This window comes from Selaginella moellendorffii, unplaced genomic scaffold (assembly GCF_000143415.4).
Source record: "Selaginella moellendorffii unplaced genomic scaffold, v1.0 SELMOscaffold_10, whole genome shotgun sequence".
In the NCBI taxonomy this organism is placed as follows: Eukaryota; Viridiplantae; Streptophyta; class Lycopodiopsida; order Selaginellales; family Selaginellaceae; genus Selaginella; species Selaginella moellendorffii.
In genome coordinates this window covers 1,595,500-1,611,465 of record NW_003314271.1, presented here as the reverse complement: position 1 = coordinate 1,611,465, position 15,966 = coordinate 1,595,500, and the positions used below count along the sequence as shown (strand labels likewise).

Sequence of the window (15,966 nt, the reverse complement as noted above, 5' to 3'; positions counted from 1 at the left end):
GTAAAACTTTCCCTCGAGACTGTTGAATCTTCCCAAAACTTGGAGGAGAGAACTTGTCAAATTTAGAGAGTGTTCATGTATGGCCACTAGAGACAAAGAGCCCAAGATTTATACCCAGCAGCGGAAGCCAGCATCAGCGTGACGTTGTGCAAAAGCCAAGCTCTCCACCCTTAAAAGACTCGATCCGGATCGATCAACTATTGCTATGGTGCTTTGGTACGATCTATGAAGCAAAGTAAAAAACTAAGCTCCTTTACACGCACCATGGAAGCTTTTAGGGGCATGTCTGTCGTCAAACGGAGCGTTTATGATATTAATCTATGGGTGATTCATCTGTTTTGTCTTGGATTGGGAACAAGGGGGCCACCAAGTTCATATCTACAGACAAAATAATCTTCCACCCAGCGCGATGTGGCGATCGATTTTTTGGAGGTGGCAAACATTTACCTCTTTGTTTATATCCCCAGTCAAGCCAAACCACGCACGCAAAAGAATTCCAGTGTTGCCGTGTGGAAGAGTTACCGGGATCCTGCAAGCATTTTCTTCTGGATTTGTCTCCTTTTGTTGTCAAGAATCATTTCTACTCATGCTCACCTCTATTGTTTTTCCCATCTGGGAATATATCACTGATTCGCTTTGATCGAACTGGGCCATGCCATCCATCACCCCCCAATCACTGCGAATCCAATATAAAGAGAGCTCATAATCCTGTCTTAACAAGAGAGAAAATTATTAGATCACTGGTTTCAAGGATGTTGCAAGGCATGATTCTACTTCACAAGCCAGTGTTGCCACCCATGATGAATCCAGGACACAAGCCAAGAGAAAAAACAAAAGGACTTGATGGTTTAGTTCCACTCACCGCAGAGATTTTGGTCCCTTTTTTTAAAGTGAGACAAAGCAGCCTCCTCCGCCTAGCAACAGTGACACTGATACAAACGAAAGCGAGTGAGCATTGGCAGCGATTGAGAATTTCTGGGCTACGTACTTGGAGGTTCCTGGGAGCACTTCAAACAGCTTAAAAAACAGGGTCGCTCCAACATGTAGCTTGTCCCTCGTTGCGTTTGGTCCCCACAGCCAAAGGGAGCCGCTCACTGCAAAAGATAGAAAACGCGAAACGAAAAACAGTTTGAAGGGACCCATCAATCTACATAGTTAGAATGGTTCTATGTCTGGAACTGAGAGGAAAATAAAAAAGAAAAGAAAAAACACGCAAAGTACCTAACACGCGTTATCCCCTCGTAAGACAAGGAGCATAGAGACAAACATATTATGCCGTATGGAGCCTTCTCCCAGCAGTCCCTGAGATGAAATAAATAAGGAGAAAAAAAGAACAAGAAAAGTTGAAATTGTTATCTTGTGAGGAAAAAGTCGCGGATTCTATCCTCCAACTGGATGAATCTCAAACTGTGGTGCATCCGGACAAAAGGATACGCCAGATTACCAAGTCTTCCAGGTAGTTTCGTCTAAGCCGGGTCTGCACAAGCTTGTCCCACTTAAATTTGTATCTAGATAAAATCAAAACAGAAGACGCGTACCTGTGTGCGTATCTAAATCACTCGGGATGGCACCCCCGACTCGCCTAGTTGGATTCGACTTTACCTCCTGGGAAACTGTTCACAAGCGACCAGAACCAAGCGCTTGACTTGGAACTTTCAAAGTCTGGATCGTCGACAAGCTCTGCCGCAGTTACCGCCTCGGCTTGACCCAAAAGTTTGAGGGCCGCTGTGGCGTCTTGTTCGCGTCCGCATTGCACCGCGACACAGGCGAGGTTGTAGAGTACGTCACACTGCCGCGAAAAGTCTATATCATGCTCGCCTACAGTTAAGAGAAGCGACTCGCATCAGGAAAACACAGAGTGAGACATAAAGTAAGGAGCTCTTTGTGACCCACCTGATTTCAAAAGTTCGATGCATCTCATGTGGTAGGTCGTACTCTGATCGGAGTGATCATGTGAGCCTCGACTGTTCCCGAGAAGCCTTGACGATCTCGATGCCAGGCGATGAGCTTCGGCAATACCAAGAAGCGCATCAATGTTAGATGAATTAATTCGTAGAGCGGTTGTAAAGCTCTCGACTGCAGACAGCATGGTGCTGTATCGCTGTGGGATTAAACACAAGACGGATACAGATAAGAACTCAACGCAAAACAAGTTACCTTTTCGAAAAATGGTGGCTCCTCAGGTAGCCTCTCGAACTCAGCAATGTAGGAATCTCCCAACGCAGTGAAAAGAGCTATACGAGTTGGGCTTAGCTTTGTGGCCGCACACAGCTTCTCACAAGCAATTCCATACAGCTCCAATGCTTCCAAGTAGTCAGGTACATGCTGGAAGTTTCATACGTGAATAATTGCCAGGAAATGAAAATAAATAAATAAATACCTCGGCTTTAGAAACTAAACATGCAGCCCAGTTTTCCAAGAGCGTGGACAAATCGTCACCCTTCTTGGTATCAGCCACAGAGCAAACATATTCATAAACTTCGAGTGCCCGGTCGTAGAGCAACTTCGCTCGATCCCACGACTCCCACGAAGAAGGCCCTTGCGCTAACAGTTCTGCCTGCCTGATGCAACAGTCAGCCATGTTCGCATGAACATCTAAATCGTCTGGTGACGCTGAAAGAGCCGCAGAATACCTATACTGCAACAGCACATTGAGTGTAAGCCATAGAGAAAGAAATGGATATAACACACCGTTCATAAGCGTCGGAGCACAGCTTCATTGCAACACCCAAGCCTCCACCTTGAGTCTCTGGAAGCTCAACCAACACTTCCGCTAGCTCGCATAGAACGCTCCCACTATTCGTAAGAGCTTCAGCCTTGAGCTCGCTAAGCTCTATCTTATCGAAAATCTCAAAGCTCTTCCTGCAAAAAGAATGAACAGAGATTGAGCTGCTAAGTAAAAACAAACAAACAAAGATAAAAAGAAAAACATACGTGAAAAGTGGAGCAGCGCGAGCAAATGCCTCCAATTTCAGTACTTCTGCTCTCGCCTTCTTGGTATCACCAGTTAGAGGAGTTGCGAGCGATGGAACAGCCGTAGCGATGGACTTGGCCCACAGAAAACAAGTGTCCCCCTGTTACGCAAGCAACGCAGTCAAGAACAACGACTAGAAAGGAGAAAGTGCGAAAAAGAGACAGTGATCTATCCAAATAAGAACAGTACCAGGTCAAACAGGCACTCATCGCGATCCTGTTGCAAGGCCTGCTGTCCAAGAGCTGACTCAAAAATCTCTGCGCTACGCGCCAGCAACGGCTCTCTGGCGATGCCCGATTTCCTCTCCGCCTGTTGCTTAAGCCTGCGCGCCTCTGATCAACGCCCGGGCGATCAGAAACCACGCGAATTTCAGGAACATCTCACCAGTTAGCAGTCCTGGCTCCGCCGATCGACGCGCATTCCTCCCGCGCCCGGGCGCCATAGCCAAACCCCTATAAACCCTAACCTTTGGAACCAAATATTTGCTTGTTGCTTGCATTGATAGTTTACTTCGTATTTACAAACAATCACTGGCCTCTCACTTGCGAGAATTCTCGTCATTGGCACAGAGGAAGGCGCTCTCCAGTGCCTGGAAGAACCACCAAAGGAGCAATCGATCAACCAAATGGAGAGCGAGCAAGGGGAATCGCGAACTAACCTTGGGCGCAACTGGAGGAATGAGCTTTCTCACCGGCCGCCGATGGTTCCTCCACAGCAATCCCCTCGAGATGGGCGAGACGAGCGAGTCCGTGGGGCTCAAGTACCTAAGAAGAAATCTCTCCATCTCACTCGGAACCAGAAGAATCGATCCCTCTTACCTCTCTGGATGGGAGCCAAACATCATCCTAGGAGGAACCCTCACGACTGGCTTCGCCGCCGCCACCTTCTTGGATGCCTCCACGCTGTCAAGATCGTCGAAGCGCTTGTTCCTCTCCTGGAGCACGGACTGAGAGCAGGAAATCGCGATTTCGATCGCCGGAGCCGCTGGCAGCTGCTGATTTTGCTCCAGCGGCGCCGCTTCTTCCATTGCCACATCCATTGCCTTGACCTCGCTGGCGATGGCGCTGGCGCTGGCGATCTCCATGCCCTAGACTCGGTGGAAGAAAGAGCGATCGATGGAGCTTGCTTTCAACGGTAAAAATTGGCGGAAATAATATGCCGAGAATATGCTACACTTAAAACAATATCCTTGACAAAATGCGTTTCCCATTAACTGCGTTCTTGGAGATCTCGATGATCTCTTCTTCCTTACGTTCTTTTCTCTCGCCTTCCCTTTAGCTGTTTGATACACTCTTGGCTCGGTGATCGATCCAGTTGCGAAATCTTTGCGCTCGGCCGCGTCTCGAAGCTATCGAGCAAGATGAAGGGATCTTTCGTCTGGCAGGGACACTGTTGGTGCGATGGAACAAATCCTCTGTGTCGAGTACGTAAGACACCTACATTCATAGATTATTTAGTTCCCGACTCGAAACTACTATGATTTACCTTCGAGGTTTTGCAGGAGATTTTGTATTCCAGGCCGTTCAGCACTCGCACGCCCTCCATGGCGGTGGTCACGTCTTGAGGGTCCTCGTTAAATGGTGAGCTTCGCTTGTTCCTAGAAGGACGAGCGTAAGCGAAAGAAAAACATCTAAAGGCATGGCTTACCTCTTTAGAAATACGCCTTTGGCGGCTTTCGCATCCGGAACCGTTAGTAGGAACCCGTTCAAGTAGTTTGAGAATGAAAACTCCATTGCGCTTGCCGGCACTTCGAGCTTTTCAGAAGCGCCGCTCATCAGCTGAATCGATAGCTCTGTTGAGTTCGGGTCCTGTTACGTGAAGGAGTTAGACGCGACAATGCGGACTCCAGAGTGAAAACAGCTTACAAGTTCGAAGCGGTAGATACTCTCGTCGTGGAGGAGAACGCACGTATTAGCATGGTACACGGGATCATAGAATCCACCAGGACCACGAGACTTCTCGTACGCATACAGCGCAAGGAGCTTAGTTGCGGTTTCATCCGCCGCGACGGCTTGCAGCTGCAAAATCCAGAGTAAGGATCGGATGGCATCCAATCAGCAGATTACCTGTTTTACAAGCTTGTATATCAACTTATCCAGCGTGAATAGAACATATGATTGTGTTCCAATTATTGACCTGCACTCGTCCTCAAACTTCGCGTTGTCGGCCGTCCCATCAAGGAGATCATAAAGGACACGCACAAACCTGGAGTGTTTATCATGAATTAATGCATGACAATTAGAAGGAAAGGTTACTTACTTTGCATACAAGTTTGGAGGTGTGTTGTCCTTCAGGGACTTCCACTTTTGCTCCGCCGCAAGAGAATTTGTCTTCGCGGAGTGCATGCGCTCGTAAAAGGTCTGCGGCTCTGTATTAGCACAAGCAAGACTATATCAGAGTCTTTACCTGATGAAGCCTGAAGAGAATGTAGAACATGTCGTTCCCATAAAAGACTGTGCTGTCTTTCTGAGCGTCCAGAGAGCCTGCATGAGATGCAAGCGGCTTGCAAAACACGGAAAACCGGTCGGGAGAAGAGATGCCGTCGCCGTCGGTGTTATCTGCATCCGCCATGCCTTCACATTCGCTCTCAACCTTTTGTTCGTGTTCTTCATCTGCGTCCTCTTCTTCATCCTCGTCATGGTCATCCCGTGAACCATCGGGATCACCAGCATCACTGCCAGAGACTTCTTCACCTGCCTCTGAAGCGTTCTCATTTTCACTATCATCGCTAGACTTTTGTCCACTTTCTTCCCCCTCGTCACCGCCATCTCCATTGTGATCTACATCAGCGTCTGCATCACCTGAACCGTCTTTCCTCAGAACATTCTTTCCCTCGTTCGTCTCAGGTGATAGCTCCCCTTCCTCTCTCTCACCCTTTCCATGAGCACTGGTTCTATGAGAAGATGTTGCATTCCTCGTTGTCTCCAACTCATGCTGCAAAATAATAATGTCAAATAAAGAAGAAAAAAACTAATTTATCCGCAGACCTCGTGCCTCGAAGAGCTTTTAGCCTCTGTAGCTGCCAAAAAAGAAAGAAAAAACAAGACAGCCTTAGGAACGGAACTTAACAATAAAAGCTAAAATTTACCATCTAAGCCGTCTTTCCTTTCAAGACTGGCTTCTCGTTGCATGGCAGCGTTGTCACCATGTCTTCCTTCCTCACCTTTACGTTTTCTTCTGGAGTCGTGCACAACTGAGTTTGCTACGGGCCGACTAGAAGCCGTTGCGCATTCTTCCTGAGTATTCTTTCCCTCGTTCGCTGGGCTCCCTGTTCCACCACTTGCAGCACTTTCACCGGAGCTCGACTGTTCCTCTTTGGAGACACAATTCGCCCTCACCGCCTCCTCTGTATCGTCGGTGCCACGAGGTCGAGGTGGCACACCAAATAAAAGCTCCAGGGACATGGTCCATACACGCATTATTTTATCGGACTGCTCCATGGTGTTGCATACTTCGTCCGCAGAGTACTTCATGATTTGGAACAAATCTTCGTGAATAGACGAGTCGGGATAGCCGAACTTCATATCGGGAGTAGGCAGCCTCTTGTTTCCCATTATCAAATGAAGCACAGACTCGTCTTCTTTCCTCTTCTTCTCGTGCACATCCTTGATTTCGGCAAGAAGTCCTGAAACCAACCGCAGCATGCTATGAGAAAAAACGAAGCAAGCAATAAAAAGAATACCTTTAGAGCTCAAGCTCTTTTTGTCTTGCTGCTTGAAGTAGAAACTTCGATGATCTAGAGACTTGTGATAATTTTTAGTATATACTTCTGCCCATACTTTGTTCATGTCGGCTCGACACTTGGCCCATTCCTCCTCCTTTTGTCTGAGACGACAATGGACAACAGCAAGTACTGAAGAAGCGTTCTTTCTCATCAAGTCGATTATATCAAGCCCATGATCGCCATATATTCTCTCGATACAACGTAAGTTGATCGCTGTACCATAAATGTTGTAAGCTTTCTGAAATTAAATTTAAAAATTTGTACCTGACAGGTAATCGTCAATACGAATCGAAGGGTCTAATTGCCCGGAATCTAACTTCTCAACCAGCTCTCCAACACGTTTTGCGGTCAGGGCGGTTGATTCCAGGAGCATATCGAGCTCAAACCTGAATATCAGTATTAGAGAAGTTCAAAAGCATCTGTAGCATGCCATACCGATCGTCTTCGCAACGAAAGAGACTCTCTTCGTATTGGTTCCGTCGCATGTGTTTGAAAGAAGAATCCTCGCTTCCAGAAGTTACAGACACCCAAGAGTCGTTTAAAACAGAATTCGCTAGCTCGTTACGATGGTTCGATGGTAGACGAGGGTACTGAAATGTTGCGTTAAGCACAAAAAGGCAACAGGCAAATACAAGACTTACATTCTTTGGTAGCAGACGATAGCTTGGAGTGCATGTCTCGCAATTGGAAAGATCAAGTTCGGATATTGGTTTGTTCGTAAACTTGTCTTTGCTAGGCAGTAGAGACATTTTCTGGCCAGTCTTATCGGACGCATACCGCTCCTTATCCTTGTCTCTATCCTTCTCCCAGTCTTTTTCTCTGTCATGATCTTTATCTCGGCCTTTCGAGGCTACACCTTCCGACTCCAATCCTGTCAAAGTACACAGATTAGAATGACACTGTCTGTACAAATGCAGCTAACTTCGAGCGAAAACACCACCCAAGCACCCCTCTGAAAGAGAGACGGAAAAAAAAAAAACTGAGTGATTGTGCAAGACACACAAACAAAACAGAAGAAAAAAAAAAAGAAAAACAAAAACAAAAACAACCGGGAAAGCCAACAAATACTTACCGGCGTTTTCACATTGAAGAAAGTTGTTGAAGCCTTCCAGAAGATCAGGATGCTTTCCTAAAATGTCTGTAGCCTATACAATACAAGCACAACACCAGGTTAGGCAAATTTGTATGATGGTATAAAGTAACTTACAAATGAATGCAACTCTCCACGATTGATAATCTGCTCGGTATACAGATTAAGAATCTTAATCAGCTCTTTGTACGAATCACGATTTCGCAGCCTTCCTTTAACCTTTTCAAAAAACGCATAATCTATCTGTGTGCTTGTACCTGAATAGAGAGTGAATTACTGGCAAAACAAATCGCAAGTTTCTTACCTTCCGCGGTTTGAGATTGCTTTCGGATAAGTTCATCGGCTCTCCGAGCTGATTTTCGTTTGTGCGGCAAACGTTGTCCATCTAAATCGTCCCGATCCAAATCCTCTTTGTCCCTGTCTCTCTCGTGCTCATCATTCCGATCTCTCTCTCTCTCAAGTTTTCTTCGGTGCTCCTTCTCAGCTTTAAGAGATGAACGTTCTGTCTCCTTCTGAACAGAGAAATTTTCAGAAAGAACGAAAGCACACAAGCGAGTTTCACCTTAATCACAGGATACTGAGATGATCGGCCTGAAGGACCCTTTTCCTCTTTCCGTTGGTTGGATGTTCCTTGCCTAAAGGACGTCTGAACAGCGTTTCCTGTGTCCGGAAGAAACCGAGTGAACTCGTCCAGCAAATCCGGATGGTCACGAAATAATGAAGCAACCTACACATTGCAATTTATCACATTGCAAGAGATGGAATGAACAAGCTTTACCTCGTCATATACTTCATTGATCGATTTCGTGCCCTTGCGGTACTTATTCAAAATTTCCAAAAAAGCTTTGTACACATGTTCATTGTCGTTGAAGCGGTTCTGCGCCACAGCAGCGAACGAGCTTAAAACACATGGGCCAAAAAAAAAAGAGAACAATACCTTGATTTTGTTGACAAAATTAATAGCCTGATCGAACTCCACAGGCTGCTTCTTTTCCTCGGGAAGTACTATTTGATAATTCTTAGGCAAGAACGTGTTGAAGCCAAGAATGAGCTTGTTGTGACCCTTAAACAGGTCTTTCACCTTGGCGATAACACCAGACGTATCGATCCTTCACAATCAAAGAACCACAAACATCAGATCGCGTCCCAAAACCCATAAATCCGCCGAGAAACCAACCTTTGCGCCTTGAAGTCTTTCATGACCTCAAGAAACTCGGCATACTTCCCATTGTCATCTTTAAACTTCTCCTTGACCGCCTTGAGATAGAGCATGGCATCCTCGGTTGTGAGGCGTGGCTGCTCCGACCTGAGAAGAACAGGGAAAAAAAGTAAAAAAAAACATCCATGAAGAACACCCAAATCTGAAACAAGAAAAGGGGAGCGGCACTTACGATTCACCAGCCGTGCGCTTGAGCTGTGGCCCGGATGTACTATCTTCCCTACCACGCTTCATGCTTGATACCTTCCTAGTGACAATGCCTGTGCTTGCGCATGCTTAGGGAGCTGGCGCCCCCCAGCCCCGAGAACCAGAATGCCAAAATTGATCGATTGCGCGGGTCGAAACACAGCCACAATGAAGGGAGCGCTGCCACTGCAATCACCGGAATCAAATCGGCCAGATGCAAGAAAAGGAGCGCCCAATCCAGGATCTCCCCGCGCCTTTCGAGCCGAAGCTATGCCCTGGCAGCCGGGGCTCAGCGAGGGCCAAGGAGGAAATTTCCCAACACCAGAAATCTGGCCAGACCTGTGACAGCCGCGCGCCGCGGATTTAGCTCCAAGCTCCAAGACCGCATCAAGCGCGCCCCCGCGCCGCGAGCGATACTCGGTTTGTCGCGCTCGTCACTGATCCTTGCGTCTCTCCCGTTTTGAAATACCTAAACCAAAACCACAACAATGAACACGTCGCCCAATGGAGAGGCGGGTTTGCAATTTTATGTTCTTTACATCCAAGGCGAATGGTTTTACCACGACTGTGTGGTTTTGGCGATGGGTTAACCCTCTGGGTGGTTAAAGCTGACGCGGACGTGTGACGTGTCACCCCCGTCGCGGGCTCGACTCCGGTCCCTTCACGAAAACACCAAACGCGTCGCGGTTCGAATCGCCTTCCCGAGTTTAGCTGGGTCGCGGGTTCGAATCCTGCCCACTCCCGGAAATTCCAGATGCGTCGCGGTTCGAATCCCCTTCCCTGCCAACCGAGTTTAACACCTCGAGCTTATCGTTGTGAGAGTGCGTGAAGCCAATGCGACGTTCTTCCTCCACGGTCTCTTTGCTGCGAAACGCGATCACCCAAGCTCTCCTCCAGCTATCCGAGCTGAGATTGCCACTGGATCCATGGAGCAAGCGTTCGTGGTGGACGGTCACGTCGCCCCGGCGGATCTCCATGGCTTTTGGAGCGTCGGCTGGCGCGAGAGTAGCGAATAGAGTGTGGGATTTCTCGCGATCGCCGTGAGCCGGGCCGTGATCGCGGAGCTGGTGCTCGAGGTGTGTTCCTGGGACGAACTGCAAGCAGCCATTCTGGATGGTGGAGTCGTCTATGGCGAGCCAGAAGGAGGCGGTCCTGGTGTCCTTGGTCACCGGCCAGTAGGCTAGATCTTGGTGCCTGGAAGAAACCATGACGAGCACAGTGATGGAGAACTTGGACGAACTTACCACTTGAATTCGGCGTCCGGCTTGTTTGGAGGCTTTGCGAGGAGTTGATCGTAGTCGAAAACCATGCCATCGCCCAGGAGTTGCTGTGAGATCGAGGCGGCTCTCCGCTGGTAGATGTTTCCTTTGAGAGAGGGATTGTATCTGGAAGAGGAGATGGATCACTCATCGATCTATCATCTATCGATAAGAATAAACGAAAGTTCTTACTTGGAAGGAAGCATGATGTTGATGATCGAGAAGCTCTCCACTGGCTTGGAGTAATCCGCGGACATGTCGCAGAAATCCCGCCCTTCCACGCGAATCTCACGCCTCAGGAACGCCATGAATTCACGCTCGAGCTGCGCGATCTCATCCTCCGCCAAGACTCCCTAATCCCGAGAGAGATCAATCCATCGAATCGATCGAATGGAGCTCTTACCTGGAGATGCACGTAGCCATCGCGGTGAAATGCCGCGATTTCTTCCTCGCTAACGCGGTAAGAATCCCCTTGGCGCCTTTCCCACGCAATGCCATCATTTTCTTGAGGAACCCTAGCCATGGAGGTTTAGGGCTCTTCGATTTCCTTGTATTCCAGAATGGAAGCGGGCGTTCCAAGCGCCAAGAAAGCCCGGCGGCTTCCCGAGGTCCTCGTCCCAACAGTGCCATCGCAATCCATGGTAGGTCTCGTGAAATCCACGCAGCAGCAGCAGCAGCTACCGATGATCCAGCCCTTCCAATTCCAGCCGCCGCCGCCGCAAGAACGCAAGCGATCGATGCTCACGCCGGCGCCTCCTCAGGGAGCCCCGATCTACCACTTCTACCAGCACCAAATCCAGCAGCAGCAGCAGCAGCTCCATCGAATTCCCTCCCAGAATCTCCAGCAGCCTCCCGTTCCAAGACGAATCCACAAAAGGATCGAAGAGTTCCACGACGACAGAGAGCCGCCCTCGAATCCTCCATGGGCCACCGCCCCCGCTGCGATGCCTCTCCCGGTATCTCTCACCATGCCTCTCCATGCGCTCTCGCCAACGAGCTACGCGGCCGCCATAGCTTCCCCGCCACCTCCTCCAAACGCTGGCCCGGTACGACGAGTGGGATCAAAGCGAGCTCCAGCGCCAGCGACGGAAGATTGGAGATTTGCCAATGGTGGCGGTATGAATTTCATGGCAGGGCCGCCGCCACCGCCGCCACCTCCGCCAGGAGCTCGCGCTCCTGGAGGATTCTTGGTATCGCCGGCTAGCTTTGCGGGACCGGTTAGCGTGTCCGTGGCTGGAGGGGCGTCGCAAAGGATGTCTTCCACCCCAAGTCCTCGGCTCTCTCCCGTGACTACTACGAGCACTGCCAATCCTGCTAGAGGTAAACAATGTGTTCTAGCGCTCCAAAGTTTTATTCCTTGGTGTTCTAACGTTTCTTAGTTTCCATTTTTCCAGCTGCTGCGATTGAGAAGAGAAGATCCAAGCTCAAACAAGTGTCCGCTGCTTACCACCTGGAGTTGGAGTCTCAGTGCCAAAAACTGCTGCTCCTCCAGCGCGAGTGCCGAGATGTAAGTTAGTCTCTTTCAAGTCTCCATTGTGTTGTTGTGATCTAACTCCAAGATGGCCAGAGCGATTGTACTGCTGCTGCTGCTGCTGCTCGAGATGTTTCGGGTATCGCAGTGTGAGTGAACGACGAGCTTCCGGGTTTCTAGATTTTCTACTTCCCCCACATCACCGCGTCAATGTCGTCTCGGGCGTTTTTGTACAGCTCCAAGCGCTTTGCCAGTGCGACTCTCCGCTCCATCAATGCGGGGTCTTCGTCGAGCATTTGGAGGAGCTGCTTCTCCTGTGCCATTAAAGAGGGTGTCACGATCGGCCGGCAAATAAAACGATCTACACGACGTGTTACCTCTTTTTTGCCAACTTGAGTATAGAAAGTATCCAGCAATGTGCGCTTGGCTTCACGCACTTGACAGTGTACTACTGCCTTTGGAATGGAATGCCGCAAGGTTTCACATACGATCATAATGTAAGAGGTTACGTGAGACCCTGGAAAGATAGAACTGGTAAGCTTTTGAGACCAGAGAAAACGGCAAAGAGAACTCTACCAATCTTGCGGAGATGAGCTTCGGTGTAGCGATCAGCAGTCAGGGCGGAGGGATTCCCTCCCTTTTCCAGCTCTGGTGGAAGCTTGCGAAAGTACTCCACAGTCAAGTAGCTGGCTTCCATGTCCACCAGTCTGAGAACAAACTTTCGGCTCTCGTCCCGGAATCTTTCTAGTGCCTCGGTCGTGGCAGCAGCTAACTCGGCTTGGAGCGTTGGAAAACGCTTCAGTTCCTGAGATAAAAAAACTGACAGTGATGCAGAGCTGAAAGAGTACTTACTTGAGTTTCCGCAATTGCTTTCCTTACGAGCTCTTTCAACACGGAATGTACCTGCACGAGATTTATCAGTTAAGATCCAGCATGAAGTTTTAGCATACCGCATCCACAACCGCCTCTGCTGGCCCTCTGAAAAGGCCCAGTGTTCCTTCGATAAGGCGTCTATATCCTTGTTCCGGAGCGATCAGGTGTGGCTGGTATCCATCGGCCTCCGTTACAATCTTTCTCACGTTTTGCATGGATAGATGCTTGTCGACTGGTAGTTTCTTGAGAGCGGCAGGAAGTTGATTGTCAAACACGACATAGATGCGCTCACCGCCAGGCCTTCTGCAAGGATCTGTAAGAATAACTGACTTTTGTAAAAATAATATTACCCTCCATCCAAGTGAGCTTTGAAAACGTGATCGAAGGCGCGGCAAAGCTCCAAAATCGTGTACAGTTGCGCCTGAAAGAGATAATAGCCGAGTAAGAACTTACGCATGAGCAAACACGGTGGAACCATACTCCGGCATCGTGGGAAATCGGCCTCCCGAGCTGATTCAGTTCCTGTTCTAGTTCATCAATACTCTTGTTTATCAACGCCAGAATGCTCGGCAGACGAGTTTTGATCACAGTTTCAAGGTGCTGCGACAAGTAAAAACAATGTCAGAAGTCAGTTGCACATGACACGAAAACCGCACCTTGGAGAGCATTTTTGCTAAATACTCCGATCCCATACGGCTTGCCAAGTGTCCATAGTCAGGGCTGCTTGCAAAAAACTCGCGTTCCTTTTTTCGCGCTGCTATCATGTCCACGCTTTTGTTAATATCGGCTTGCGAACGATTGACAACGCCAACCCACTGAAACTGTAAACGATACGCACGACCTTCGAGAACCTGCAGAAACACGATATTCTCCGATTATCCCAAGTAAAGAAAATCGATAACCTCGAGAGCGTTTGTACCCTTGTCCATGAGGTCAAGTTTTGTCAGCACTCCAAAAGTTCGTTCGCCTGTCTAACAGATTTGTGGCATTCACAACTAAATACGAGAGCATGAACTCATACCTGTTGGATCAACTTCTTTTGCCAGTTTCATGGCATCAGAAGTAGCAATGTCTTGGTTTGCTGGAGAGATGGCTAGAATGATGCTGTTTTGCTGTACGACTGTCTCAAGTAAACAATTTGGAAAGTCAGTGAACACTAGCATACCTTTTCGACATAAGATCGGACCATATTTTCAATGTCTGCCACTATGCTATCCGGTTGACCCTCTGTAGCAAAACAACACGTATAAGAAGGCACATCATCTTAGAAAAAGAAATGCACTTGCCGACAGCAATTTTAGTCAATCCGGGCAAATCAATGAGAGTCAGGTTGACAACTGAATAAACAAACCACGGCATTGAAAACTTCACAGGATGAGAAAGACAAGTACCATTTGGAGAGTAGATGCTCAAATGAATAGGTACTGGTGATATTTGCTTCGTATGGCCAGTCATTCTGTCAGTCTCATCCTCGATCTCCTTCCTCACAAGTGCTGCCAGGGAACTAAAATAAGGAAATAAATTTCCAAAAGCTTCTTTGGAAGACTGGAAACTTACAAAAGTCCGAGAACTTGATCTTCGGGTTATGCAGAAACTCCGCATACTCCTGGCCACCCTCTGTTTTGTGGAGCTGGAGCACCAAAGGCCTCCTGGTAACAATGCCTAAGTAGCAAACGCTGATAAGATCCAGATTCTTTGTGGTTCTTTGCCTTTTCTTGTGATTACCTGATCCTCTGGGAAGAAAGTCGCGGCCGACGACGCTTTCCAGCACAGATGATTTTCCCGAGCTCTGATTGCTGTCAAGATTCAGAAGAAACAGATAAAAAGAAGCCCTGGCATTTACCTGACCTCCAACAACAGCCACGGACGGGAGCGATTCCCACAGCGTCGGCATGGAGTGATCGCCTCCATAATCGCCGAGCACAGTGCAAGCCCTCTGGATCTTGTTCACGAGCCCGATCAAGCTCTCCATCGCCAAACAAGAATGCCCCAAAAATCACATGAGCCCTAAATTTCAAAAAGCGAGGGAAAAAATAGCCTTTTAAAAAAAAACACCCCCTGCCACGTGGCACCCTCTCTATCGTTGGAGTTGCTCTCACAACAGGCATTAAAAGTTTGTCAATGGCGTCCCCGGAGATCGCCAGGGAATTCCCCGATGGAGTGTTCTTCGTGGATCGATCCTTTGCTCGCAAATCGATGCCCAAATTCCTGCGCGTTCCAGCGAATCCCAGCGCCAGTCCAATCGCCTCGAGGGACGCGGTGATCGACGAGGAGCACGGCATTTGGGCGAGGATCTTTCTCCCCACCGATCAAGTCCAAGGTAAGGGCGAGGGCGATTCTCCCAAGCTCCCAGTAGTGCTTTTCTTCCACGGCGGGGGATTCGTGACCTTGTCCGCCGATTTCTTCATCTTCCATGTCCTCTGCTCGAGCATCGCCGAGAAACTGGGAGCCCTCGTGATTGGCGTGAACTACAGGCTAGCTCCCGAGAATCGGCTCCCGGCAGCATACGAGGATGGATTCGCGGCGCTCAAGTGGCTCGCGGACGAGCAGGGTGGGCGCAGAGATCCATGGCTCGCTTCCCATGCCGATCTGTCCAAGATCCTGGTGATGGGCGATAGCGCCGGGGGAAATCTCGCGCACCATGTCACAGTGCGAGCAGCAGTGGAGGATTTGGGCGAGATGCGGATCATGGGACAGGTCTTGATCCAGCCATTCTTTGGCGGGATTGCTCGGTTCCCATCCGAGACCAAGCCCCAACCGCCCAATTCGACGCTCACGACGGATCTGAGCGATCAATTGTGGGAGCTCGCGCTGCCAATCGGAGCGAGCAGGGATCACCCCTACTGCCATGTCGTTGCGCCGGATCTCAAAGCCCAGCTGCGCGAAATCGAAGCTCTGCCCAAGGCCTTGGTCGTCGCTGGCAGCGAGGACGTTCTGTGCGATCGCGTGGTGGAATTCGCGGAGGTGATGCGAGAGTGTGGAAAGGATCTTGAGCTCCTGGTCGTCGAGAATGCCGGTCACGCCTTCTACATTGTTCCAGAGTCCGAGAAAACCGCCCAGCTCCTCGAGAAAATATCTGCATTCGTCCATGGTTTAATCCCAAAGATTAATTCCAAGGTTTAGAAATTGGCTGGCATAAGCAATCTCACCGTATTCCATCTCCTCAAGGT

General features: G+C 49.1%; 5 protein-coding genes and 1 pseudogene across 5 annotated transcripts; 2 read left to right on the top strand and 4 right to left on the bottom strand.

The window, feature by feature from the left end:
- Window positions 1-287: 287 nt before the first annotated feature.
- LOC112345842 lies at window positions 288-4,058 on the bottom strand. The gene is made up of 14 exons (XM_024673375.1): window positions 3,793-4,058; window positions 3,633-3,738; window positions 3,359-3,426; window positions 3,164-3,296; window positions 2,935-3,074; window positions 2,692-2,862; window positions 2,381-2,633; window positions 2,158-2,325; window positions 1,894-2,101; window positions 1,539-1,818; window positions 989-1,477; window positions 863-929; window positions 595-708; window positions 288-529 (listed from the first exon to the last, which is right to left on the bottom strand). Exons 1-10 carry the CDS (start codon window positions 4,056-4,058, stop codon window positions 1,583-1,585), a joined length of 1,749 nt encoding a protein of 582 aa, XP_024529143.1. The 3' UTR covers window positions 288-529; window positions 595-708; window positions 863-929; window positions 989-1,477; window positions 1,539-1,582.
- Window positions 3,442-9,635, bottom strand: LOC9631363 (annotated as a pseudogene).
- Window positions 9,636-9,710: 75 nt separating this feature from the next.
- LOC9631362 (phytanoyl-CoA dioxygenase, peroxisomal) lies at window positions 9,711-10,977 on the bottom strand. Its single transcript, XM_002968141.2, has 4 exons — window positions 10,856-10,977; window positions 10,645-10,805; window positions 10,438-10,578; window positions 9,711-10,387 (listed from the first exon to the last, which is right to left on the bottom strand). The coding sequence occupies exons 1-4, from the start codon at window positions 10,973-10,975 to the stop codon at window positions 9,901-9,903; spliced, it is 909 nt and encodes a 302-aa protein (XP_002968187.2). The 5' UTR covers window positions 10,976-10,977; the 3' UTR covers window positions 9,711-9,900.
- A 4-nt stretch (window positions 10,978-10,981) lies between these two features.
- LOC112345728 (formin-like protein 20) lies at window positions 10,982-12,109 on the top strand. Its single transcript, XM_024673003.1, has 3 exons — window positions 10,982-11,772; window positions 11,847-11,959; window positions 12,020-12,109. Exons 1-3 carry the CDS (start codon window positions 11,013-11,015, stop codon window positions 12,074-12,076), a joined length of 930 nt encoding a protein of 309 aa, XP_024528771.1. The 5' UTR covers window positions 10,982-11,012; the 3' UTR covers window positions 12,077-12,109.
- Window positions 12,085-14,768, bottom strand: LOC9650284 (dynamin-related protein 1C). Its single transcript, XM_024673002.1, has 15 exons — window positions 14,640-14,768; window positions 14,522-14,585; window positions 14,354-14,458; window positions 14,188-14,289; window positions 14,083-14,133; window positions 13,962-14,023; window positions 13,818-13,908; window positions 13,699-13,763; window positions 13,453-13,647; window positions 13,277-13,396; window positions 13,147-13,217; window positions 12,874-13,099; window positions 12,776-12,826; window positions 12,500-12,728; window positions 12,085-12,440 (listed from the first exon to the last, which is right to left on the bottom strand). Exons 1-15 carry the CDS (start codon window positions 14,766-14,768, stop codon window positions 12,109-12,111), a joined length of 1,893 nt encoding a protein of 630 aa, XP_024528770.1. The 3' UTR covers window positions 12,085-12,108.
- A 112-nt stretch (window positions 14,769-14,880) lies between these two features.
- On the top strand, window positions 14,881-15,958 carry LOC9650283 (probable carboxylesterase 120). The gene has a single exon (XM_002968446.2). The coding sequence runs from the start codon at window positions 14,918-14,920 to the stop codon at window positions 15,917-15,919; it is 1,002 nt and encodes a 333-aa protein (XP_002968492.2). The 5' UTR covers window positions 14,881-14,917; the 3' UTR covers window positions 15,920-15,958.
- The last annotated feature ends 8 nt before the right edge of the window (window positions 15,959-15,966 follow it).

What these genes read in the sequence shown, in the direction of transcription:
- LOC9650283 (XM_002968446.2), top strand. Translation starts at nt 14,918, where the DNA reads ATGGCGTCCCCGGAGATCGCCAGGGAATTCCCCGATGGAGTGTTCTTC.
- LOC112345842 (XM_024673375.1), bottom strand. Translation starts at nt 4,058, where the DNA reads ATGGAGATCGCCAGCGCCAGCGCCATCGCCAGCGAGGTCAAGGCAATG. An exon ending in TTTGGCTCCCATCCAGAGAG is followed by an intron (nt 3,739 to 3,792) that starts GTAAGAGGGATC and finishes ATTTCTTCTTAG; the next exon opens with GTACTTGAGCCCCACGGACT. An exon ending in GGAGCCAGGACTGCTAACTG is followed by an intron (nt 3,297 to 3,358) that starts GTGAGATGTTCC and finishes AGAGGCGCGCAG; the next exon opens with GCTTAAGCAACAGGCGGAGA.
- LOC9650284 (XM_024673002.1), bottom strand. Translation starts at nt 14,768, where the DNA reads ATGGAGAGCTTGATCGGGCTCGTGAACAAGATCCAGAGGGCTTGCACT. An exon ending in TCCGATCTTATGTCGAAAAG is followed by an intron (nt 13,909 to 13,961) that starts GTATGCTAGTGT and finishes ACAGTCGTACAG; the next exon opens with CAAAACAGCATCATTCTAGC. An exon ending in AAGCAATTGCGGAAACTCAA is followed by an intron (nt 12,729 to 12,775) that starts GTAAGTACTCTT and finishes TTTTTATCTCAG; the next exon opens with GAACTGAAGCGTTTTCCAAC.
- LOC9631362 (XM_002968141.2), bottom strand. Translation starts at nt 10,975, where the DNA reads ATGGCTAGGGTTCCTCAAGAAAATGATGGCATTGCGTGGGAAAGGCGC. An exon ending in AACATCATGCTTCCTTCCAA is followed by an intron (nt 10,579 to 10,644) that starts GTAAGAACTTTC and finishes CTCCTCTTCCAG; the next exon opens with ATACAATCCCTCTCTCAAAG. An exon ending in CCGGACGCCGAATTCAAGTG is followed by an intron (nt 10,388 to 10,437) that starts GTAAGTTCGTCC and finishes GGTTTCTTCCAG; the next exon opens with GCACCAAGATCTAGCCTACT.
- LOC112345728 (XM_024673003.1), top strand. Translation starts at nt 11,013, where the DNA reads ATGGAAGCGGGCGTTCCAAGCGCCAAGAAAGCCCGGCGGCTTCCCGAG. An exon ending in CACTGCCAATCCTGCTAGAG is followed by an intron (nt 11,773 to 11,846) that starts GTAAACAATGTG and finishes CCATTTTTCCAG; the next exon opens with CTGCTGCGATTGAGAAGAGA. An exon ending in TCCAGCGCGAGTGCCGAGAT is followed by an intron (nt 11,960 to 12,019) that starts GTAAGTTAGTCT and finishes CAAGATGGCCAG; the next exon opens with AGCGATTGTACTGCTGCTGC.